Raw genomic sequence first — 27,125 nt, 5'->3', positions numbered from 1 at the left:
AAGCAAGTGTGTGACTCATGAATTGGATATATATATATATATATATATATATATATATATATATATATATAGCTAATACACAACTTTGCTCAGGTGCGGATATCCGTACCTAAGCAAAAAGTACGGATTTCCATATTTGACTTACTTTTTGATCATATTTTCACATCTTAACCGTTCAGTTTTTAGTTCCTAATGTATAGATCATCTCTACAAATTTTTAGCCAAATTGATGATCGGTAAGTCATCCAAAACTGCAATTTACACGAACGAACCGAATCTGTCTAACCAGAACCGTTCGTGTTTATAATGGTAAATTTCGGTTTTGGATGCTTTAAGGATCATCAATTTGGCTGAAAATTTACAGAAGTGATCTACTCATATATACCTAAAAACAGAACGGTTAAGATGTGAAAATGTGATCGAAAAGTGGGTTAAAACTGAAAATTCGTTCTTTAGCTTAGGAACGGATGTCGGCTGTATATATGTATATATATATATATACAGTCCGGCTACACTAAGGACATCCTTAGTTTTTCTTAGGTACGGATTTCTGGTTTTCACCCACTTTCCGATCACATTTTCACATCTTAACCGTTTAGGTTTTAGGTCATAATGTATAGATCACCTCTGCAAAATTTCAGCCAAATTGGTGATCATTAAGGCATCCAAAACTGCAAATTACAACAATGTAAACGAACGGTTCCGGTTCGACAGATTCGGTTCGTTCGTGTAAATTGCAGTTTTGGACGCCTTAACGATCACCAAATTGGCTGAAATTTTGCAGAGGTGATCCATACATTAGGACCTAAAAACTGAACGGTTAAGATGTGAAAATGTGATCGGAAAGTGGGTGAAAACAGTAAATCCGTTCCATAAGAAAAACTAAGGACATCCTTACCGGAGAAAAATCCTATATATATATATATATATATATGCTGACGAATATCCAAGTAGACATTAATTGTGTGACTCAAACCTATAATGGGATCGAGGACACCTGTTAAACACTTAAACTCATTCGAAGGTCACTGATGAGCAGGAGATTAAGTTGTTCTAGAATCAATTCAATAGATCTAAGCCATAATACGTACACAAGTCATGCATAGTCAGAATGAGAAGATACACTACAGTTGATGCCATGCACAAAATAGACTACAGGAAATAGATCAGCATGGAAAGTACAGTACTGGAAAGATTTAGTCCCTTCAGTTATACACATAGCTAGCCTAGGCCTAGTTTCTCAACCATATTATAAGATCTAACTTTGAAATTCGATCGAAACAGAGCATTTGAACCATTTTGTTCTACTACATGCATAGCTAATAGTATTCCCAAAATAAGAATACAAATACCCAGATACCTTTTTCTACTCTTGAAAGTAAATTAGATTGTATGGGACGGTGTACATATCTCATTTAAGAAGAAAAGATATTAATTGATACATACCCATGGAACAAAAACACACAAGAAGAACAAAAACGTATATTAGCTTCATTCATTCTATGAAAACAGGCTCACAGTGGTACTTGCAGTTGCTGCTACATAAACCAACAACACTAGAGTAACAAAAAATAAACAAGACTAATCCCTAATCAAAGTGAAATACTACGATGCTTGTGCGTGGGAGAGCCAAGTATTGAACTCCATCGGTGATTTTCTCTTCTTCAGCCCTGAATTGACACCTTTGTAAATTGGTGTGACTCGTGATGACTCCCTAATCTGAGTGAATTATATCCGTCACATGTTTACCATATTGATAATTTAGTAAGCGATCATGGCATTAATTAGATGAAGACATGAAAATAGATTTATGTTATTTAAATTAGGAGGTGTAGAGAAATAATTTTTGCCTCTGATTTGTTGGCCATAATCATAATTTTTTTTTGAATAAAATCATAATTTTATATTAAGATAAATAAATAATTTGATAACTCAAAATCAAGAGAGGTCAAATGCGAAAATTTGTTTCTAAAAAAAAAAAAAAAAGCGAAAATTTGGAGGTCCTTATAGAAAAATTCATTATCGTTTTAGGGAATCAGAAATTGAGAGTAAACTGCTGTGTATTCTCATTGATAATAGAGGTCTATTTATATAAATGATTACAATGCATAGAATTTCAATCATACAAGGAAAGTAATCATACATTGAATAGGAATCTAGATCCTTCTAATTTAACCTTATTACTACTAGGTCAAGTAACTTAGAGTTTAAGTCAAACACAAATTAGGGTTTACTTGAACACTCCCTCTTGTGTTGCCCAAACGCGGTGCTTCTCTCGTTGCCTCGTTAAAAACCTTGCCGAGTAACAAAAACCCAGTAGGATAAAAATAACCTCGGTCGAAGGGGAAAAAGAGCACAACACACCCTTCACGTTTCGAGGTGAACATGTAGACATCTCCCCCTGATGTCTGCGTCTCCCCCTGATAATTTCCGCAAGCCAATTCTTGCACATGTTTCCCGAACGTGGATTTGGGCAATGACTTAATAAACAAGTCTGCCACATTATCCTCAGATCGAACCTAGTTCACTTTGGTATTTGAGGAGAGTCTGTTGTTGCTGATTATGCTTGGTGTTGTCGCTTTTGATATAGTCTTGCTTCATTTGTTCAAAATGAACAGCATTATCCTAAATGCTCGTAGGCTCATCTTGTGGTAGACTTCAAACCACAATTGTTCGAACATGCGTGATTATGGATCCAATCCATAAACATTCACGAACCACTTCGTGAAGAGCAATAATCTCTGCATGGTTCGAAGATATAGCTACTACGGTCTGTTCTGTAGATCTCCAAGGTATCACGGTCTTTTCCCACGGTGAACACTTAACTAGTTTGGGAGCGACATTTGTGTGGGTCAGAGAGGTACCCAGCATCAGCAAAACCTTCCAAAACACTTATATCGTTTTGGGATGGGGATAGAGAATGCAGGCTAGCGTTGGCGGCGTTTCTGGTGTGTGATAGGTCCAAATCCATCATCTCTCTATAGGGATAGAACAAGCCTATATCAATCGTACATCTCAAGTATTGAAAGATATCTTTTACACCAATCAAAATGGGGTCGCGTTGGCGCAAAACTATACCTTAGCTAACAAGTTCACTGCAAATGAGATGTCCGATTCTGTGCATTGAGCTAAGTACAATAATATGCCTATTGTACTCAAATAAGGCACTTCTGCCTCTAGCACATCTTCGTCGTCATCCTTCAGACGAAGATGATCATTTTCAGGATCAAGACTATGGACGATCATGGGGGTGCTTAAAGGTTTGACCTTGTGAAAATGCCTAAGCATTTATCGACATGATGCTCAAGTTCCAAACTGAGACATAATCGTGTTCTCCCATAATCCTTCATCTCAAAATCGGATTTCAACTGTTCAGTGGTTTCCCTTAACTCTTTAAGGGCTTCTAATGAAGATCATGTCCAACATGAACAGCGATGGAATCCGAAATTTGTTATGGAAACACGTGGGCATATCCCTTCCCAATCAAGTAGTCATTTTAGCGAGTGTTTCAACCTCTTTGTAAACGCGCTTCGTGGTCTAGAGCCACTTGACTTGGGTAAATGAAGTTCACCATGAACCTTCATGTATATTCCGTATCTAAATCCCTATAGAGATACTTAGTGACCACATTCGTAAGCTGCATGTTTAGTTATTCAGAAACTACCAAACTGACAGGGTAGTGGAGTGCAATGACATCAATTACGAAAGAATATGTCTCATCGTAGTCGATTCTAGGGCGCTTTATGAGAAGCCTTGCTCCATAAGGCGAGATTACCATATCTTTTTCTCACTATGCTTTCTAACGAAGACCCATTAGTCAACATGTTTTATGTTAGGAGGTGTTGACATCACTAGCTCGAAAACCTTCATCTTCGTTAGAGAATCCATCTTAACATGGATCGCATCTTTCCATTTAGGCCAAATTTCTCTACGTTGGCATTCATTCATCAACGGAGCGTGGTTCGATATCATCTGACTCAAAAAACTCATGCGCATTCTACATCATCAATTATGATGGAGTTTCTATCCCACGTCTCATGTACACTAGTGTAATTTTCATAGAGCTCTATATTCTCAGGAATAGGTTCTGACGTTGAGGCGTCCCCTAACGATAACCATAATCATGAAGATTCTCATGAGAAGGATTTTGAGTCTTGATGATCAAATGATTGGAATGTGCCAAAGTATCCTTCGAACTCACGAGCCTCCCACGCATACTAGCTGGGGCCATGGCCTGTAACGCCAAAGTACCACTCTCTATGGCGTTGGCGCCATGCCTACCTCTGTGTAGGGTGGCGCTACGTCCTCTCGTAGGGACGTCCATCCTTGCTGGCATGTTTGCAACATATTTGTGTGATCTCGTCACTTTAACAGGGATCTAGATGAGACATAGTGGGGACAGACTACGACAATTCCTGTCGTTCCTGTTGAACATTCGTGTTCTTATCTCCCCCTAACGACAGGAAGACTGTCTCATCAAAGTGACATCCGCAAATCCAGCGATAAGGAGATCGCCTAGCAAGGGCATTAAGTGGCGGACGATTGTTGGAATCTCAAATCCAACGTAGTTGGCCATTCGTTTGTGAGGACCTATCATAGAGCGCTGTGGCGGCGCAATTGGTACATAAGTGGCATACTCAAAGATGCGTAAGTATGATACTTGTACCCAATCACTAGCTGTGACACAGAGATAGATTGAGTGTGGGTCGTAGACGAATTAGCATAGTTGCATGCAATATTGCATTAACCCAAGCGGATATAAGGAGATTGGTGCGCATTACCAATGTCCTGACTACCATCGTGGTCGTTTTCGAGAGACCATTTGGGTGTGTCCATGAGAATATAATGTCCAACATCAATCCTATTGCAATATCTATCGAAAATCTTCGATGTAAACTCTCTAGCATCGTCAAGTCCAATTGACGGAATAGGATGATCCGGGTAGTGTGCCCGTTGTCATATGATATTTGGTAGGAGTGTATCATAAGCAGCATTACAAGTGGACAATGGCAAAACACGTGACCAGCGTGTTTGTATATCAACCAATATCATGAGATATTTAAACATCCGCAAGTTGGTTGAATCAGTCCATGGATTCTATGTAAGAACATAATGAGTATTTTCATATCCTTTGCATAGGATGGTCTAAATACTAATTTCCCTAAGGAATGGGCTTTGTAAAATGAGCGAGAGGCTTTAGAAGAAACCAATGAGAATTTTGGTTGGGCCTGAGCGTCTGAAACGTTATTTGAAGCAAGTTGGTGATTGCAGCATCACCTGGGGCGCCAACACCATGATGGACGCTATCCATGGTGTCATGTATAGGGACTGTGCCAGCCCTAGGCTAGTGGTGGACGGAGGTGGCGCCTAGGCAGCTGCATCGGTCACACTTAGTCCAGAAATCAACTTTTGATTCATGCTTCGTTTCGCTCTAGAAAGAAATGATGTCCATGTGAAGTCTTTAGTAGACGAATCATCATATCATGACTAGGATGATCTATCCTGTCGTGACAAAGCCAATATGTGTCTAAATCCAAGAGATATTCTCTCATAACTTTATTGGATTAATAACTCGAATAGTGACATAGAATCCACTAGAGAGACACATAAACTTCTCTAAGATGCGCCTTCATTCGCAATCATTGGAGGTATTGCAAAGGAACTCATTTATGTTCTCTACATGCGATTTCGCATGGAATCCGTTGGCTATTCATAGGTGCGATTGGCCCTAGGAGCGTAGAGAGTTTCTGTGACAATAATTAAGGTGCCATTTGGCAAGTGGAACTTGGGCTATTCCATGTCCTTTAATTAATACTGATGGCCCAGCCATCGTAGTCACAAAAGTAATATGCTCAGAATCAAAATGGAGTCATAAAGAACTCGAAATTTTATTCATAAGCCAACAGAGTTACATCATTGTCTCTTTGACTAAACAAAATCTAATCCAAAATGATAGCTAATGTAAAACAATGGTAGTCGTCTAACTTCTTTCGGTAATTCCAAAATAAATGTGACCAGGTGAGTAGAGAGATGTCAGTGGAGCAAGGCTCGCTTAAGTACTACTAATCTCAGAACCTTCCTAGACATCACACTTACTTTGAGTGAACCTACTTTGAAGAAAAACTAAACCATTGGCATTTACTACAAAAATATATGGCAATTGCCTATTACATCTCTTGGAAAAATAAAGACTTAAACAGAATTGACGATCTATTGATCCCAGCCAGATTTGTAGTCTTCAACCCTTCATTCTAGATCATCTTCTTGATCTTCTTGTTCTATATAGTGAGCTTCTCTTGCTTCACAATATGCTTTGTAAGCGGTGACAATTTCTTCACGAGCTCTACAAATGTGTGCCCAATGATCAGACACTCTACATCGAGAACATACATCTCTTTGCTCAAACGTCATTGATTGAGGCGCTTTGAAAGCGTCATTTAGATGGCTCTTAGTGTTGGTGGCGCCACCAACATGGCCAGAGGCGTTGCCTCCCTCTCTCTTTCCACGTTGACCTCTTCGGTTCCGTGTTCGCCTATATTGGTGGTTACTTTCCCAAGTAGAGCGATTATATGGACCAGAATGTCCAGAGATATCCCTAAGGTTAGGGTTTCGCTCTTGGCGCCTTCTCTTAGGGGCGCGACTATAATTGGATTCAAGAATATGCTCTATTTCCATGGATCTCGAATTATAGTTATTCACAAGGATGTTGTCATGCTTTTCAGCGACATTCATAAATCCAATGAGCTCATGAAACCTTGTGATCCGTCCTGCAGTAACATCGATTCGATAGTTCTTAGCAACCATCAATGCAGAGACGGGGAAGGTAGCAGAGAGAGTCTTCTCAATCAACATCGCATGTGTGATCTCTTTACCACAGAATTCCATTAAGAATTTAATGCGAAGTGCTTTCGAGTTGTAGTCAAGAACTGACTTGAAATCCCAAAAGCGGAGGCTATGCCATCTCACTTCTAGTCAGGAAGCAGGGAGTCACAGACTATTTGAGTGAGACCCACAGTCTTCTGGGGTCTTCTTCACTCGTACTGGAGCAAATCATCCATATGACGAGTCATTAGGATGATGGCTTTCGCCTTATTTGCTTCTAAGGCTGTTCTATTTGCTTCCAAAACTTGAGCTTGCTCAACAGTTAGCACGTCCTGGCTAGACTCGAGAATCATATCAAAGATTCCATCGACCTTGAGATGCTGGCGGACATCATGAACCCACCTGTGATATCCAGAGCCAGTTGTTCCCAATGGAGCAAAGTTCAATTTGTTCAGGTTACTCATCTTGAAAGAGAACAAGATATTAGGGTTATTTTCGGAGCAAAAAAGGCTACTACGAAAACATATAAAATTTCTGAGCTTAGCTGCTTCCAAGAAATTAGGAATTTCTCTACGAACTCTGAGTTTGGAGATCTCAACAAGCTCCAAGCTTGGAGTGAGCACGAACCCCCACAGTTCGGCTTAATTAGGTCTCCCCTATGATGAAGAAAGGGGGGTAGAAGAAGGGATGTTGCAAGTCCCCGAGAAAGAAGAGAAATTGAATTAAAAATCTCTAAAAAAAGGGGAATGTTTAGTAAAAAATACCTCGAAATAGGTCGTTGACCGGGGGTGCTGACGTGGCAGTGATGACGTGGTTATGCTGACGTGTCGGTGGGTCCTCCTGATGACGTGGCAGTGGGCCTCTGCCTTGGGCTTGGTCTTGGGCTTCTTGGCTTCTTTTCCTTTCCTTTTTTTTTTTTCTTTTTCTTTTCCTTCTACCGGTTTTTTTGCAGGAATTTGAGTCGGCCGGTTCAGCAAGTTTTGCACCGGTTTTTGGACTTTTTATTCCGGTTCCTGAAACTTCAGATCAAGAGGCTTCTGCTACCAAAATTTGGTGGAAATTGGAGGTTCGAAAGATGGTGAATCGGTGGAATATTTGCTGCAAGTTGTATGGAGCTTCCAGTGGCCCGTTCGGTGGCTTTCCGGCCGGTTCTTGGGGTGGGGCTGCCGGTTTTGGACTCTTGGGATTGAGTTCTTCAAGGTGTGAGGTGGAGGCAGAAAAGGCTTCAAGGTTTTATATTCGGATTCAAGGTTTTTAGCTTCTTGAATCAGGGTTTGGCTATTTGTTTCAGGGTTAGGACTTCGTGCTGATAACGTGTTTTAGGGAATCAGAAATTGAGAGTAAATTGCTGTGTATTCTCATTGATAATAGGGGCCTATTTATATAGAGGATTACAATGCATAGAATTTCAATCATACAAGGAAAGGAATCGTACATTGAATAGGAATCTAGATCCTTCTAATTTAACCCTATTACTACTAGGTCAAGTAACCTAGTGTTTGTGCCAAACACAAATTAGGGTTTACTTGAACAATTATATATATGTATATATATATATATATATTTTGATCGAAATAGGTCAGTCCTTTTATTAAGTTCAGCAAGCAGTACAAAAACGAAACACCCCTATGGGGTCGACAGAAAGAATAGTTCCTTAGAACCTCATGAAAACCCTATTCTAGAGGAATAAAATCCCAAAAAGTCCTTAGTACACCCTCCTTTTAGAAAGTCAACGCACCATTATTCTAGCAAAAACCAAGAAACCTCGAAGCAGACATAAAAGGATTCAACTAAGGCACTGGTTTTTGCCACCCAAACAGAAATTAAACAATACTATGGACCATAGAGACCCTATTCATAGAGGGAGTAGAAAGTGAATAATCACCCTCAATCCCCATTCCAAAGACAGACTAGGCCCTAAAAAAACCTAGGACCCTGCCCACCCATATCTAGCCACGCATCAAGCTCACCAACCAGTGCCAGACCCGCTGGGTAGGAATTGTTAAGGGCACCCCAAGATTTCCATCACAACCAAACAAGCCGCCGCCGCCAAAGAGATAGCACCATCACTAGGATTGAAGCACACCCAGGCCAGCACCAAACTCGAGTCACACAGGATCGACTTTTGGTCAACACGTTCTTCCACGCACCCAGACTTCATCGCCGCCAACAGAGAATAGAGGACTGCAGAACTCAAAAACTTTGAGTCTCCACCACCCCTAACAGACGCTCCAGTGCCTTTCACAATAAGACCAGATTTGATAGCCACGCAGTCATCGTCCGACCAAACGACGTAGGAAGAAAAAGCCACACCCAGCCAAGGCGACACCATTGCAGTGAGAATCCAGTCCGGCCTAAACCAATCTAGATCCAAGGATCCGCTCTCGAAGCCATGGATCGAAACCGCCCACGAATCGACCCGGCCAACATGCGCTGATGAACCACACCACTCATGAAGAGAAAGTAAGAACAAAAGCTGATTAGACAAGCAAATCGGAATACAGCCATCGAAGACGGTAGATGTAGGGAAGAGAATAGAAGCCCTCCTCAAACCCTAGTAGAGCGCTAGGTCCTCACAGCGCTATCTTTAGATATTTTTCTCAAATCGGGTTGGTTTATATATATATATATATATATATATATGTATGTTAAAGTAGATTAATCTCATAATAATATAATTATAGAATTGAGGGAAAAAAAGATATTAAATCTTTCTTTCCATCTTTCTTTCTTATTGTGGAATATAAAATATTATTTTAACAAACAATACCCGATATGCGACAGATCCTCGATCTTCTAAATTTTATCAAACCCTAACGCCTTGGCTAGGTGTCTAAGTAATGCCGGTCGGTGCTAATACCAAGTGGACTCTCTCTCTCTCACTGCCTCTCGCTATCTTCTCTCCGTGATCCAACGCCGACTTCATTCGAAGAGCTCTCATTAGGACTTCCTCTCCAAAGATTGGAGAGGAGTGGATTTGCGGTTGTCGGGCTCTAGAGTCAGAGTTTGTTATCTGGGGAGGACGATGGTCAGGATTCAAGTTGAATTCGACCATGTAAAGCAAGGCTCAAGCCATGTGAAGGGCTGAAATTGCCAACGAGGATCAGTTTAAACTGGACAAAGGCAATGGAGATGTAAGTGATATTTTCATGGAAAAGGCAAGATTTCAGTTCCCAATGGACGACGATGACATGCTTCACGATGGTGGTCGCGTGAAGCTATGTACTCCAAGAAGAGGTAGCTGGGACAATTTAGGTGCTTCAACCTGTGAGAGAGGTTGTTTGCCTGAAGGTTCGAAGACAGAGTGGCTTGCATCCCTTACATGTAGCGACAGTTTTGCTGCGATTCTGATCAGTGTAGGAGGGGGAAGACCTAATTTGGGTTGGGTGCCCATATCACTTTTGTGGCCCAAATTAGATTGGGTGCCGAAGTCAAATGGGCTTTGGGTGCCCAAAACAGATAGAAATGCATTTTGGACTTGGGCATAAAAATTGGACCAAACTAATGGGCTCTGGTCCTCTAGGGTTTCGTCTTTGGGATCCATAAGGAATGACCGCATTAATCACATATATGTTTGTTATGTTGGTAGTAGGTCTATGTACTATGTTTATGTTTCATAGTGTAATAGGCTTACTAGAAATTAGTAAGCGCCAGATGCTCACTGAGTAGATCTATTTCTATGTGCCCCCACAACGTACGTCTTGTTTGTCTATTGTCTTGTTGATGGCAGTGGAATGGTATGTATTGGTCATTCTGGCTTGAAATGAATGATAAATCGATTTAATTTGATTCAAAAATAGTTGAATATAAAAACAGTTAGGAAATTATTCTTAGAAAATTAAGATTAGAAAAAGTATTTGAGATTTATTTATTTTATTTTTCTAAATAGTTACGATATATGGCCAGGCACGATACGAAACCAGACTTAACAAACAAGAAAATCGGTCGGCACGAGCCCGAGTGCGTTATTAAATAAGTTGGCCCGAACACAGCATGGAACATAAAGAGACTAGCTTAAAATAGCCCGACCCGGCCCTTTTTCGGTCACTAGATGAAATAAAGTCAATTCTGCTAAACGAAAATCCCAAAACTTGTTCACTTGACGGGCCTCCAAGCGGGATGACCTCAATGACGAGAGCCTACGAGGGGGGTGCCTTCACAATGTGGCTCTCTTTATAATAATATAATTATAGAATTGAGGAAAAAAATGATACTAAATCTTTCCTTCTTATTGTGGAATATAAAATATTATTTTAACAAACAATACCCGATATGCGACAGATCCTCGATCTTCTAAATTTTATCAAACCCTAACACTTTGGCTGGGTGTCTAAGTAATGCCGGTCGGTGCTAATACCAAGTGGACTCTCTCTTTCACTGCCTCTCGCTATCTTCTCGCGGTGATCCAACGCCGACTTCATTCGAAGAGCTCTCATTAGGACTTCCTCTCCAAAGATTGGAGAGGAGTGGATTTGCGGTTACCGGACTCTAGAGTCGGAGTTTGTTAACTGGGGAGGACGATGGTCAGGATTCGAGTTGAATTCGACCAAGTAAAGCAAGGCTCAAGCCATGTGAAGGACTGAAATTGCCAACGAGGATAAGTTTAAACTGGACAAAGGCAATGAAGATGTAAGCGATATTTTCATGGAAAAGGCAAGATTTCAATTCCCAATGGACGACGACGACAAGCTTCACGATGGTGGTGGCGTAAAGCTATGTACTCCAAGAAGAGGTGGCTGGGACAATTTAGGTGCTTCAACTTGCGAGAGAGGTTGTCTGCCTGAAGGTTCGAAGACAGAGTGGCTTGCATCCCTTACATGCAGCGACAGTTTTGCTGCGATTCTGATCAGTGCAGGAGGGGGAAGACCTAATTTGGGTTGGGTGCCCATATCACTTTTGTGGCCCAAATTAGATTGGGTGCCGAAGTCAAATGGGCTTTGGGTGCCCAAAACAAATAGAAATGCATTTTGGACTTGGGCATAAAAATTGGACCAAACTAATGGGCTCTGGTCCTCTAGGGTTTCGTCTTTGGGATCCATAAGGAATGACCGCATTAATCACATATATGTTTGTTATGTTGGTAGTGGGTCTATGTACTATGTTTATGTTTCATAGTGTAATAGGCTTACTAGAAATTAGTAAGCGCCAGATGCTCACTGAGTAGATCTATTTCTATGTGCCCCCACAACGTGCGTCTTGTTTGTCTATTGTCTTGTTGATGACAGCGGAATGGTATGTATTAGTCATTCTGGCTTGAAATGAATGATAAATCGATTTAATTTGATTCAAAAATTGTTGAATATAAAAACAGTTAGGAAATTATTCTTAGAAAATTAAGATTAGAAAAAGTGTTTGAGATTTATTTATTTTATTTTTCTAAATCGTTACGATATTTGGCCAGGCACGATACCAAACCAGACTCAACGAACAAGAAAATTGGTCTACATGAGCCCGAGTACGTTATTAAATAAGTCGGCCCGAACACAGCATGGAACATAAAGAGACCAGCTTAAAATAGCCCGACCCGGCCCTTTTTCCATCACTAGATGAAATAAAGTCAATTCTGCTAAACGAAAATCCCAAAACTTGTTCACTTGACGAGCCTCCGAGCGGGATGACCTCAATGACGAGAGCCTACGAGGGGGGGGGGGGGGGGGGGGGGGGTGCCTTCACAATGCGGCTCTCTTTATATAAGAAAGGGCATACATTTATGTTAGAGCTATTACCCAATTCTTGTTTGAGCGGGAAAACGAAAATTCAGAGGTTGAAGAATTCAGGAGCAAGAAAATTGCAGACAAGCTGTTTGATCAGAAAATGTGAGTGCTTTAGCTCTGTTAATGGTTAAGCTTGTGTTAAGTTACAATTTCATAGTAATTTGGAAAGAAAACGATAATTAAACACGAAAAGATCCGTAATTTTCTTTCTTAAAATGGGTTAAATGATGCAGTGAATTTTGCTGTAGTTGTTCAATAATGGAGTTGCCACTTTTGTGAGGTTTTAGAAGTTTTGGGCTTTGTATCCTGTCAGAATTACGTATTATCTTTTTAGAAATAATGGGTTTAAATGTTTAATGTTAGTGAATGTTGATGAAATTGTTCAGTAAATGTCATTTCTGTTTCTACTGTTGATGAAATTGTTCAGTAATGAAGTTGACACTTTTGTTGATGAAATTGTTTGAATAATATTTTTTGCCCTGTTAGAATGACCTCTTAATAGTTTTGAAATGATGGAAAGGTGATATTCGTATGTGGTTTTCTGTAAAGGCATTGTTGAAGTCGTTCATCCCAAAAACTTGGAAAATCGGCTACTAAATTAGAGTCATAGAATTAGATGTGGATAGCTTTTTTGATGAGGTCAAGGAGACTTTTAACAAGACTCTTGATAGTGCTGATAACCAGGAAACTTGGAGGGAGCTCGAAGATGCAGCTCAAAAACTAACTGCATTCTTGTGTGACAGCAGTATTGATGAAATATCTGAGAGGATAATCAGGAATGCCCTAGAGAAATACACCATTGCAGTAACTACACAATGGTTAGATTTAACTTTCACTTAGGCACTCTGTTAGAGATGCTCTTAGCTTATTTTTATAATTCTAATTTGAAACACCTTTAGCTTAATCTTTTAAATTTTGGTCTGTAACATCTTCGGCCTTATTATGTGACTTTAAATGTTTTGGATATTACGTTTTGCTTGCTATTTTATTGTTGAATTTTGAGTTTATAGATTTACTTCTGGAAAATTCTTCCGGAAAAAAAAATTGAATGTGTATTATGATTAGAGGGCCAAACTTTTAAAGTTCGTCCTAGGTATGAAAATCTCATATTTAGAAGGCATGAATTTGGTAACTCAATTCTTTGGAAACTGGAAGCCATGATGACTTTTGGGGTGTGAATAAAGCAAGCCATGAATGAATCAACAGAAACTCAAACATACAATCTTGGGTTATTTCCTAAAGCTGTGTACTCTGTACCAGATATAAGCATTTGGGGTTTGTTTCCTTAGTCCATTGAGATTTGTATCTTGGCCTGTGTACCAAGTTTCCCCAGTCCATAGGGACTTAAGTTTCATGATACCCAAGTTTCCCAAATATGACCGCTTAAAACAAAAACAAAAAATTAACAGTTTTTTTTTAAAAATATTTTTTATTTTTATCTCACCAAATGCTGCGTTTTGGAGCAAAGACTCGGAGAATAACAAAAGGGGTCGATCAAATTTACCTTAATTGAACATTTATTAAAAAATAAATAAAAAAATCTTCGAGGTTACTTCAAATGAAACAGAGCACGAAAAAATAAATAAAAAGATATGAACAAGTTTAATATTTCTCCATGATTGTAGTACTCTCAAGATGATCGGGCAACATCTGCGGAGGTATGCACAAGCTGGCTTAGATGCTTGTTGTCTTTTAGATACCATTCCAGTCTCAGATACCAGAAAGAAGTCATGGAACATTATTAATGGTACTAATAGTAATTCTAAACATCCGCGCATCTCGTGCAAAAGTTTTTATAGCATAACAACAATGATGCACCACATCAATCTTACAATCTTACAATCTTTCAGTATGGCTGCAGCAGCAATGGTGCTGCCATTCTGAAATATATAGGCCACTTGAAAGACCATGAGGCCGTTCTACATAACGATCGGTTGTTCTCCTTCAAGTTCAGATATAACTATTAACGAATCTGTCAACTCAAGGGACAGGGGTTCTGATTTGGGAACTGGATTAATGACCTGCAACAGAAGATCACATTTGAAATATTGAAAGAGAATTTGATCAATATATATTTAGAGTCTGATATCCTGTTGGTATCATGCAAATATGATCAAATGCGTGCGCGCGCACACACACACAGATACATATACATATACATGTATATATTTGAATGAGAAATTTAAAGCAATTTATGAGGTAAACAACTGAAGATGAGTAGATGACACATACCTTCTTATTGTTTTTCACATAACCTATGGCAACTTCTTTCCGTAAATGTGCTCTTTTAGCAAGCTCCGTGAACGATGGAGTCTCTCCTTCTTTCATATAGAGTCTGATATCCTGTTGGTATAAAGCCAGGTAAGTAAATATAGAGCGTACTAACCCCATTACTGATAAGACAATCTGCATGGCTAATGAGTCAAAAGATAGTTTCCAAATAAAATATAGCATCTGACAACCAAATAAGAGTCCCTATTATGTTGTAACCATATCAGTATGCCTTTCATGCATGCTGAACTAGAGCTCCCTTAATCCTCATTATTTCTAGAGCTCTCTTAATCTGTATTATTTCCACTTGAGGTAAAATATGTATACAATTGAAAACTGAAGGCAGCTTACCTTCACATATATTTCATCACCTTCTGCATTCAGAATATCTTTCCACACCTCATTTAGTTCACTGTCCACGGCGACTGTTATGCAGAAACATATAACTACTAGTTAATTTGGAATACCACTATTATATATGTTCAGAAAGAGCATATAGTACAGTAATGTAACACCTTGAGCTGTTACGAGGCTCATTACTTCCTCCACAGCAATATAAGTCAGGGATGGCTTTATTCTTGTGATCTATAGGGATTCCAAACATATAGTAATTAAGTATATAGTAGCATTAATTTGGAAAATATCAGTAGAAATCATAAACTTTCACAAAGTATGCGGAAGTATACTTGTTTCCCCAATTTCGAGTCCACAATCTCTGTAACTAGATTCTGCACCTGAAATACACGACCTTGTCAGTTCCTTTCTTTTATCTATGTGAAAATAAAGACTATTATCGCAAAGCTATTTAATCAATAATAAGACTCAAAAGTTTGAACTACACAGATTGGAAAGGAGGTTTGATAATGATGTTCAATTGAGCAAGACTTACCTTCACGCCAAGTTTGTTGCAAATATTTTCAGCAAGAAGAAGGGAATAGGCGGATTGCTTGTCTGCCCTGTTTGGATCTGAAGACAGGTTCTTTAATGCAAGGTCTAAGCTATTTTGACCCTAGGAAGAGAAAAAAGAAAAAGAAAAAGAAGAAGACAAATTGTGGGCATCGGGATTCAAAGTAATTTCACCTCCAAGAAGCCATTCTCTATCAGATATTACAACAATGGATAAGGGAATATCTTCATTCTTCAAAGAATGTTGGATATTGCTTATGGTTTCTTGTAAAGTGTCAAAGTTCATTGGGTTTCCAATCTGCAGCATACCAGAAAAAGAAATGAAAGATTAGAAAGAAAAAGAGACTTTGAAGAAAACTATAAATAAATTAAAAAGATAATGAGAGAGAAGGTTTCACTCTCTGGGTTCATTGAATGAGGAAGTACCTTATGTGAAACCTGCACATGTTTTAGTTTGGCTTGACAGGCACCATTTCTTGCCTTTTTTCTGTCATCTACTGGTACATCTGATAATATCTCCTGCACATGATGATGAGACTTTTATGTCTGGAACTTTAGATAATGAAAATTCTGTTGCCTAATGTCTTAAGAGTTCAATAACAATGTCAATTCACTGATAGCAGCTTTAACATACATGTAATTTCATATGAATCAATGATCCTTGTTACAAATCTAGCATCCAGCTGATGCGCAAATGCACAGAAGGCCAAATTCTGAAGGACATCATTTAAAACAGTGTAAAGACACTACTCTGATTACCCCATTCTTTTGATAAAAAAAATTGCAGTTTGCTTTCAGATGCATACCGATTGAGCTTGATGAGAATCATCGATAATGTGAAGGAAAGTACAGAAACTACGTGGATAGCTAGAATGATGAAAATGAAGACGCTCAAGATACATCCTTAGCTGGCATAGGAAAAAAGATAAACTTCTGATTCCATTTTCTGGTATTCTGGTGTACTAAACAGTCCAAATTAATAATTCGTGTTAAGTTTCTCAATAACTTGATATTGATTCTAGGGAATTTGATCTTCCTAGGATTGTGGAATACATTGCAGCCACTTATTAGATATGCTACTCCATCACACAAGCACTTGCCGAAGTATCAATGTACTTATCCTAAATTTTTACAACGAAGTTTTTTCCAAATGCATTCTCAAACCATAAAGGGAATAAGAGCATACCACGACACTCCCAGGTCCGAGATAATTGTCATATTCTTCAATCATCTCAACAACGTCTGGCCGCCATCCAAGAAGAAGTATAAATTCTGTTGGTCCTAGAGTCCCGTCTGAAGCCTGCATTTTTAAGAAAATATTTATTCAGACTGATAACCAAATATATCACAGCATTGTGGACGTCAAGCAATTATGTGCTGCTAAGATTAAAAAGGTTGTACCTTGGAGCCTCTTCTCTTATTGTGACGTGTGTTTTCTTTCCCTAATTTCAAGGCATGCGATTGAGTATCACTGTCCTTTTCTACATCTTCCAAACTTCGATTCGCATCGCTTATTTCTTTAACAGTCGAATAAGTAATAGGAGACTGCTTACCCCAATTAACAGGTGCAATGAACAATACCTACATGAGGAAAGTGAACAAGGTTGGAAATTAAAAAGTAACGATGGGAATTGATTACCTGAACAGTTTCATCCAAGCAGAAAGAATGAAAATCGAATAAGAAAACTTGTTTTCAACTCTGATGATTAACTACACCCATTCAGCCAATAAAATGATAGAGTTTCAATATCAGAACAATTGAACCTAGCACATAATGAAGGCAGTCAGTCAATCAACGGTAACCTGCTTATTTCTTTCTTCTACTTCTTTAATTATTGGATTCCAATACTTTTTGTATAGTTGTAAATTGTATGAATTGAAATGACATAGGAAACAATAACAGCAAATTAAACAATCTAATCAACCGTACGAGTCAGAAAAAATTTATAAGAATTTTTTCCTGATTCGGTTTTTCACAAGTCATAAGAAATCTCCAAGTCATTCTTGCTTGTTTTAGTTTATTTTATAAATAAATGCAAGTTGTATTTACAACTCTGCTTACTTTGTCAGTTTCCTGCAAGATCTCATCATCATTTGGGTGGAAGTATATCTTCCCATTTCTATAAAGCCCACAAACAACTGCCTGAAAGGATATCCAGATGCAGAAACAACCCAAATCAATCGAATGAAATAATGTATTCACTAAAGAAGTACATTTGGCAGCTGGTGTTACCTCTTGACACTGAGGTCCTAATTGACTGTACTTCAGCCCTGCCTGACTAGGAGAACTGCGAAGATTGAACACATTTTCTGCAGGAATAGAAATGATCGATATGAATTAGTGTTCCATTCCATAACTGAACCAGGAAAACTAAAAGTAACGACAACTATTAATAACATCCAATACATTGCTGATGGCCAAATTAAGAAAGGCGACACATGATTGGGTTGAAAGTTCAAGTTCTGGTGCCTGGATATTGCTCACATTACTTATTCTGAAGACCATACTAGTAAATGCATTCAATAATCTGAACCGAACTTCCCTATTAAAAAGATGACTGAACTAAACCAACACATGAACTTAAAAAGGCCATATCAAATCACTTTAAGAACAGTACTCAAGTTAAAATATTCTTTACCCCCTTTGAATAGATATTCAAAAAGTTTCAGTGGTTTAAGAAAAATGAGGATTCAATGATAGAAGGTCATAAATACGCCAATAAATTCAGAAGAAGACTAGTTTTTTTTTTCTTCGAGAGAGATTTGTATTGGTACTTCGATAATTAAGCAAGTGTCTGTAGATCTTTATGAGTCCTTGTTGACGAGAGCATTGAACAAATAATTTGGATGCAACGTTCTCCACAGGCTCTACTTTCAACCCTGAGATTGACTTCAAAAGCTCGCATGTCTTTGAACTTGAAACCTGCATCCATTAAGGGGAATTTATTAACCTGATTTCAGAAAACTTCATAACATAGTTCCGTACATAAGGAAACTAATTGCGGATATACCTCAACAATAGTGGGGACGGATTCCATCTTAGGAATAGGTTGAAGAGCCAGAACGGATAGAAAGGCATCAGTGTCAACTTCATACCTAATCAATAGAGAATGTCAAGTCACATTAGTTCCATGGAGTGAAAAATTTAGATGTGCAAGAATATTCAATGGAATTTCCATATCGCTCATAAACCCTTTTGGCATGACAAGAAATTTCAAAGCAAATTTGATAGCATATACACAACAATTGCTCAAATAGAATCAAAGTTGATCAAGTCCTCACCGATCTGCCATTTTTGGCAGTATAATTATGGCACGTGCCTTGTTTGCTGCAGCTCTTTCATATGATTTTGTTAAGCTCAGGCTACAACTGCAACAGTAAGATTTCAATGTAAGAAACCACAAGCACACTAAGCTTTACATACTCTGTTAAATGGTATCGCTCCAAAACTTTTATTTTTGTTCTACATCAGATGGAGATATGTGATAAGAATTTGGATATACCACTCAGTAGTCATACCTTTTTGTAAGGACATCGATATGGTTAAAATCTTTGGCCATATCGTCAGCCTTCTTGTGCATCTGCTCTCTTGTTAGATCAGACATAAGAAGAATTCTTTGCTTCCTGTGAACGCATAATTCAATAGAAAATACACAAGCCAGTAGCGTAATCATGCAATCCAGTGATAGAAACCTATGTCGACAGCACTTGAACAGATTACCTAGCTGTAGTAGTACCTAAGCGGACAGCAACTTCATGATACTTATTTATTTGCTCTAGTATGAAAGGAAGATGACTGTTCACTCCACAAATAATGATGTGATCAGTCTCCAGAACTGGCATTTGTGCCCCTTCTCTGAGTTTGTCCATATTGCACTGTGCAAATGATGGTCATATATAAGGATGCTGTTTACGTACAAGTTGAATGTATAAATGTTCTTGATTCAAGAAGTTACCCGGAACTGTTCAGTCATTGCGCTCGATAAGCGGCCGTAAAATAATATGCCCCCTATAGCAAGAACGAAACCAGTAACACGTTCATTACGTGTTCTTTGCTGCAGTGTACAATACATATTAATTAAAACATGGTAAATAAGAAACAGTAAAGATGATGAAAAACGACTGATTCAGAGAATAACCACCTTTAGATGTGTCGATGATGAACACAGGCATGCCCAAGCTTCCCATAAGCAGTCCTCCAAAGATTCTTTACTATCCCTGTGCAATATGGAAGTTCAAAACCCATATCCAGGTTTGCGGATGAGTATGGGAAGCAGAAAATTAATTAATTTAACAGACTAGATCACTAGAATCAAATAATGGACTACGCAGCACAACGAGTTGATGATAGATTGATGGTAAAATTAGGTAAAAATAGGTAAAAATAGATACTCAAAAGTAATTTGTGAACATAGGACAAACATTGTAAACCAGATAATTGTTAAATTCATTTTATGATTTTAGACATAATCCATAAATCAAAGTGTTGCTCGCAGACATAAACATAAAATTTAGATACATATTGAAGGTAGTAGAGGTTCCAAAGGCTATTGTAATTTTCCACACTAAAATAACCCCAACACTCTTAAAAAGATTCTAGCTTACCTAAACTTGAAATATAGGAAACCACCAATGATAACAAATGAGACACATGCTACCAGGAGCACTATGAAGTACCTACAAAATAGACCAGCCAAATGAGAACATCATGATTAAAGACAAAGAAGCAGGCTACCTAAAGATTACATAGATGATAATTATGCACATATGATAATCATAAGCATGAATGGTTAACATTCTAAGCATGAAACCTAAACTTGATCGTGAAGATCGAACTCTATCCAACACATCAGAAGCAAGATTGTTAATCAGTTGACTAGACATTGCAGGAGCATAAACTAATTAAGAGCAAAACAAATCACATATTTTACTAACGTGGCAACATTTTTCTCAAGTTGGACGTTAAAAAGATATAACAATCGTTCAAAGCTCCCTCTAACATATTGAAATGATTGCAACAACACATCCAATCCAGGAGGCATGGGCTTATTCAGAGAATTAGAAGCACAGGCGAAAGGCAAGGTGGCGGCCCCTGAAGTTTGAACAGCACAGAGAAGTCTTTCTTGGACATTCTTAATGAAAGTATCAACGACATTTAGCTTTGCCAGTCTAAGTGGAATATATAAGCACGTCAATCCCATCAAGACTTTAGCTTGGTGAATCTGCATAACATAAAATTTAAATGAACTATTGTTGAGAATATATACTGGGAAAAATGGAACCTTACCTATGAGTTTATAAGGGTGTGAGCCCATCCATTGCCAATTGGCTTTTGGATGTGAACCCCAAATTACTTTATCATGATATCAGAGCAGATTATCCCACGTGTGCATGCCTCACGGCCGCACGAGCTCCACATCACCTAAAGCTGTCCACGTGTATGGCTTGAAAATCCGCCACACTTGCGGGGGGCGTGTTGAGAATATATACATCCCACATGAGAAAAATGGGACCTTACCTATGAGTTTATAAGGGTTTGGGATTCACATCCAAAACCAACCAATTGTTCACAGAAAAGAAATTTAGAAAAATAAAGTAATGTGTTTTAGTATAGCAAATTCTTAACCTACACTCCCCTGAGAACGTTTTACTAGTTCTATCCTAAGGAGTTCAGTGTCCGAATCATCTTCAACATTTATGTACATAGTGGAATCTAGTCCATCGCCTGTCTTTTGAGACCTGACCTTGCCTTTTCCTGTAAACAAAATAATCCCAACATATGTAAAACGTGAAAGATGCAAGTTATATATGGATAAGTAATACACATAATTCTTTGATACATGACGGTCACCAAGGCAATGAAACAAAAAGAACATAATTATCACAGTTGACCACCTTTCGCCTTTACTTCTTGTTTTAATTTTTATTTCGTCCTGTTTTACTTCTTAGTCTTTTTATTTTCCAAATAAACTTATGGTCATCACCATAACTTTTCAACCAATCTGACCCAAAGAAGACAACTTACTAAAACTCATACAATCCATCAAAAACCTGCTTATAAAATGGAGGATAACCTGGAGAGCATGACATGGCCAAATCTAGACGATTGTTGAGGTGAAATGGGTCGACCTAGGATTGAGTCTGATGCCACTTCAATCATTTTGGTAAAGTCACTGATTTTCTTCCTCATTGGAATCATAGGATTATCAACCTCATAAAAGGGAAGCTCAATAATTTACTAAATTGACGATTGATGCATTCACACATGATAAAGTATACATACTAGATGGTATTTCAAGATCTTATTAACGTAGACAGGTTGCTATTACCTCTGTTTGGAGTTATGAAATTACGTCCATGTAAAGATGAAGATTGGATACACCAGAACTGGCAGGGCATATATTTCCTGAGAAGTACAATGAATGTCAGCATCATATGGCTCCTAGCTCAAAAATTAGATTTGGGATAGCTGTGCTTTAATGGTGTTATCCAATATATGGAATATGCAGTACATTGTAGTAATGTACAAATAACGACATCAGCAAATGCAATGCAAAGTAAACTTTTGCCTACTAGTATTATTTCAGACTCGTTGTGACAAAAACGTTGGGAACTTGAATTCAGTTTGGATCAATCATACAATAAAAAAATACATGCAAACAATTAATTTACTTGTTCGTTCAATACCTAACAGTTTGAAAGGGCTTCACTAAATTTTGAAGTGTCTATGATACCCTTTTATAACATAATTATTAAATTAAATCAATAAAATATAAATAGATAAAAGTGTACATTGAAATTAAAAACAGCCCACCACTATTCTATGTTCAAGAGAAAAAAAAAAAAATTCCTTTTAGTCGATCATTTTCCCTTAACACAATGTCACCCGTGAGAAACGCGGGCACGTTACTAGTACTATTATTAAGAGAAGAGGATTTGTTAGCCAAAATTGAAAATTTTGACAGATTTAACCTTAAAAGATTAAAAAACTTTGAGAATAAATTAAAAGAAAAAATATCGTTTTAGTCACTCAATTTTCGCTTGATTGACACTTTGGTCACTCATGTTTATAAAATCTCACTTTAGTCACCCAACTTTAACTCCGACTAGGCCTCAACAATTAGCCCTTCGACCCTAAGCCCGCCCTAAACCCGTCCGGCTAGTAGGGCCGAAGCCCGACCCGGCCCTTACATTAGGGCGGGCCGGCCCTACCCTTTCTCAAATAGGGTAGGGTAAGGGTCACGCAAATGAAGCCTGGCCCTACCCTACGGCCCTAAAAGCCCTACCAGGCCCAACCCTAAAATTTATATATTATTTTCTATTACATAGGCTTTGTTTTCTTTAACTATTATTTTCCTTGTTACACAACAATTAATATTGATAGATTTAGAGAGATAGTTAATTGAATATAACCACCTTAACTAAGTTAATAAATGTTATAAGTTGATTTCTATATATATGTGTGTGTGTGGAGTAGGTGGACAATTTTTAAGCTAAAAATGGGTAAGTGGTCACGGCCCCTACATATATATATATATGTATTAAATATGATAAAAAAAAAAAAGAGTCTTGTATTACCTATATAATCATTGAGCCACATTTTGAGGACAAAAAAATAATGTATTTTTTTTTTTTTTGGTTATACAAAATAAAGCCCTTTTCGGCTCTATTTGGCCCTATTCGGAAGGCCGGCCCTAGCGAATCGGGCTTTTCGGGCGGGTAAGGGTTAGCATATTTAGGCCCTGGCCCGACCCTACCTAGCCCAAAATTTTGTTGACTTTGACTAGGCCAGGCCCGGCCCGGCCCGACCCTAAGCCCTAAAATTTAGGGTAGGGCCGGCCCTAACCCGACCCATGATGACCCCTAACTCCGACTATCACTTTAGTCCGCCAGTAAATTTTTTCAATAAAAAAAGTCAAATGACACCTAACATGCCATTTTTAAGGGTTATTTTCGTCCTATAATTTCAGAAAATTTCAACCTATATTCAAACCAAAGGTCTCACATCTCTTCAACATCTTAAAATAACCATTGAAAAATGGCATGAGAGGTGTCATGTGACTTTTTTTATTTGAAAAATTCACCGGTGGACTAAAGTGATAGTCGGAGTTAAATTTGAGTGACTAAAGTGAGATTTTATAAATATGAGTGACCAAAGTGTCAATCAAGCGAAAGTTGAGTGACTAAAACTATATTTTTTCCTAAATTAAATAAAATAGATGTTGTTAATAAAATTAAAAAGAAATTAACCCACAACCCCTACTTTTCTCTCCTTGTATTGGAACCTCCAAATTTGCTCACCTGACCTCTATGCTTTTTACACCTCTTATCAAATTTTCAAATACTAAATTTACTCACTAAACCTCACTAAACTTCCTCAAATAACCCCAAATCATATAATTTGCAAACAAATTGTTATCTTTAAAATAAAAAAGTTAGTCATTTCAATGATTTAATCACTCTATAAATCTCAACTAAATATACATTTCGTAATCAAACTTGGGTTTCAAAAATTAATGTCTAATCAATAAGAAAATGCCATGAACTATTCTATTTTTTTTTCTATTTTAGCTGTGCAAAAAAAAAAAAATGAAGAAATCATTTTTTTTATTCTAAAAAAAAATCATTTGTTTTTAATGTTTTTTTTTCTCTATTTTTTTGTACAACATGATTAATTATTTAAATATTTTTAGTTTTTTTTTTCTAAACTACTATTTTTTTTTTTTTTGCAAATATAATTGGTTGACTTAGATTTAGGTCATAAATCATAAACTCACCAATATGCATTCAACATATATATCATACATTTTTATGTCATATGATCTTAATCATATTTTTAATTCTTATTAAATATATATGAATGCTTTAATGAGTATGTAGTGAAATTGGAAAATAAAAATAGATAAGAAAAATAATAAGAAATACAATATAATATTATTGAATTGGAAAGTCTACATAAAATAAATATAATATTTTTTAGTATAATTATTGTCCTTAATAGTCATTTTATAGTAGGTTATATATGTCATTTAATAATTAATAATAGAGTGAGGTCAAGTGAGCAGATTTGGAGGTCCCAATAGAAACTCCCCACTATTTTCTCTCTGCAATAACTGTTTTATTTCATTTAATTTTTTTATTTAAAAAAAAGAACTATTACATATTTACACATACCGAGTATGTATGAAGAATGCTAGTTATCAATTTAAGTTAAGAAAGAGTGTAAAATTAAAAAAGTAACTAAACCACCACTATTCTAATAAGATGGCTGACCTCCCTTGATTCAAAAAAAAAAAAAAACCACTACTATTCTATGTCAAAAAAAAAAAAAAAAAACCACTAATAGTTTTAGTGAATTCATTTTTCATTAATCTCACGATACCACTGCCTGCAACCACGTTGCTAGTTTAGTTATATTAGTGTGAACAAATCATACTCCAACTAAATCATAAACCCTTTGACTACAAAGTCCACTTGTCCAGAAAACTAGAGCACTTCAATTCATGTAAAAGTGGTGTTGAAAGCCACAAATTCTAACAAGCGGCAATGGCTCAATGCCACATCATCAACTAGAAAAACTGACGCTCACAGACACACAAACCCAGAAAGCCAAAATGGCAACAATGAGGAGAAGAAGAAGAAATACCTCTTTGGAGAAGGAGAGGGATTGAGTCTCGGAAACCGATGTGGCAAAACGCATAGCTGCAACTGACTCACAACCATCTTCTGCTGTATCTCTGTCAGAGAGAAGAAGCTGTTGTTTTTGAGCTGAATGATTGGACCTTGATGAGGTCAATAAGCACTTAAGCAGCATTTGAAAAATGGGGAGACACAAGACGACCTTAACAAAAGGCTTCTGTGCATAAAGTGAGCTCAAGTCTGAGGTGTGTTTTTCTTATTGGGGTTTTTGTTATGGGTTATCTACAAAAAACAGCACCTAGACCATGGCAACTACCGTGCACTTTCGTTTTCAACTTTTTAAGCATGCATGTAATCATGCATCACCATCCACTTTAATTATTGCCACACCAATAATTGATATATATTACCCAAAGATTGCATCTTAATTGGGTGCAAAAAGTTGATCATCAAATGATCGATCTACTGTTGTTCATGGAACCATGCAAGTGAAACTAGATCATGCAGTCTGTTGATCAACTGCTTCTCAGGATAACTTCACTTTCCCAGAATTACATCACGATTAAGCCATGAACTTAATAGTCTCAAGTATCTCAACCTTTTAAATTTCTTCATTTTGTATCCGGATTCCATTTGTCACCACTTTCTCTAGTATCGACTTAATTAACACTGAAACTTTCAAACTTCTAGCAACGTGAGAAGCATCGACAAAACTGGACCGACATATTAACATTAAACTCTGTCGGTTGGGTTTTGGTTACTTGAGGGGAGAAGTCCCATGTTTTCTGGCTAATCTGACACAGTGTTACCTAGATCGCGGGTCGTAGCGGTGTGAATACGCGGTACGGAAGAGTTAATTAGATTCTCTGGTTGCATATCTGATTCAAGAGTATATTTGGATCCCCTTCTATCAACTGTCTAAACATTATGCAATTCAAATGCAGACACATATTGATACAAAATTGTAGACCCAAGGAACAAAAACACACAACGATAAAAGAAGCAGGTTGAATAAGCACATTCTGTGCAACATAAACACATAGTGGTACTTGCAGTGGCGGCTACATAAACTAACAACACTAGAGTGACAAATAGTAAACAAGATGTGTCCCTAATCAAAGTGAAAGATGACGACGCTTGTGTGAGAGCCAAGTATTGAACTCCATCAGTGATCCTCGCTTCTTGTTAAACCCTGAATTGACACCTTTGTAAATTGGTGCAACTGATGACTCCTTAATGTGAGTGTTACAAACACAGCAGTCCTCATTGTTCAAGTTTAATAACCAAAAGGACAAACAAGGCCAGAGAAGCTAATATCGCCTAATCCTCTATTTTTTTTTTTTTTAAAAGGCCAGCAATACAAGTGTCCACACACTGTCACTACCGGTTCTCTGGCCACAAGATCACAATACCTACAATCAAAATATGATTTAGAACGTTCATCATACTCTAGCTATCTCATCCTCATCCTCGTCCACACAACATTTTTCTTCATTGTTGCCCAGGTATACTTGAAGCTTTGCTGGATCTGTATCCCATCAAAAGCTGCATTTTGGAGCAAAGACTCGGACAAGAACAAAAGGGGTCGATCAGATCTACCTTGATTTAAATAAAGTTCTTCTCTTTTTCCTGCAAGGGGATATACAGTTGTCGAACTCAGTATATATGGATATGTACAACCAAAAAAATTAAAAAAATCTTGGAGGTCAGCTCAAGTGGTAAGAGAGTACGAAAAGATATATTAAGATTATTTAAGATTAAAATAAAAAGTTT

At 37.6% G+C, this 27,125-nt stretch overlaps 1 protein-coding gene across 2 annotated transcripts; it reads right to left on the bottom strand.

The window, feature by feature from the left end:
• Positions 1-14,026: 14,026 nt before the first annotated feature.
• Positions 14,027-25,585, bottom strand: LOC112196821 (putative ion channel POLLUX-like 2). Of its 2 annotated transcripts, XM_024337278.2 has the most exons (24): positions 25,360-25,585; positions 22,043-22,119; positions 21,344-21,468; positions 20,649-20,935; positions 20,319-20,390; positions 19,856-19,931; positions 19,670-19,768; positions 19,435-19,589; positions 19,233-19,337; positions 18,996-19,082; positions 18,725-18,809; positions 18,489-18,636; positions 17,947-18,023; positions 17,776-17,856; positions 17,115-17,294; positions 16,900-17,013; positions 16,140-16,232; positions 15,888-16,011; positions 15,697-15,773; positions 15,494-15,541; positions 15,323-15,392; positions 15,159-15,232; positions 14,769-14,879; positions 14,027-14,557 (listed from the first exon to the last, which is right to left on the bottom strand). In XM_024337278.2, exons 1-24 carry the CDS (start codon positions 25,434-25,436, stop codon positions 14,456-14,458), a joined length of 2,544 nt encoding a protein of 847 aa, XP_024193046.1. In that variant the 5' UTR covers positions 25,437-25,585; the 3' UTR covers positions 14,027-14,455. The 2 variants fall into 2 exon arrangements, with proteins under 2 accessions (XP_024193046.1, XP_024193052.1); XM_024337284.2 differs by lacking the exons at positions 22,043-22,119; positions 25,360-25,585 and having other exon boundaries at positions 21,340-21,456.
• Between the last annotated feature and the right edge of the window lie 1,540 nt (positions 25,586-27,125).

The sequence above is a fragment of the Rosa chinensis genome, chromosome 4, assembly GCF_002994745.2.
Source record: "Rosa chinensis cultivar Old Blush chromosome 4, RchiOBHm-V2, whole genome shotgun sequence".
NCBI lineage: Eukaryota > Viridiplantae > Streptophyta > Magnoliopsida > Rosales > Rosaceae > Rosa > Rosa chinensis.
Note: the sequence above shows the minus strand (reverse complement) of the source record. Positions and strands in the feature narration are given on the sequence as shown.

Excerpts from the sequence above, each read along its gene's own strand:
- LOC112196821 (XM_024337278.2), bottom strand. The coding sequence starts at position 25,436 with ATGGTTGTGAGTCAGTTGCAGCTATGCGTTTTGCCACATCGGTTTCCG. Across the intron at positions 15,393-15,493 it reads ACTCGAAATTGGGGAAACAA|ATCACAAGAATAAAGCCATC; the intron begins GTATACTTCCGC and ends GAATCCCTATAG. Across the intron at positions 14,880-15,158 it reads GTGATGAAATATATGTGAAG|GATATCAGACTCTATATGAA; the intron begins GTAAGCTGCCTT and ends TTATACCAACAG.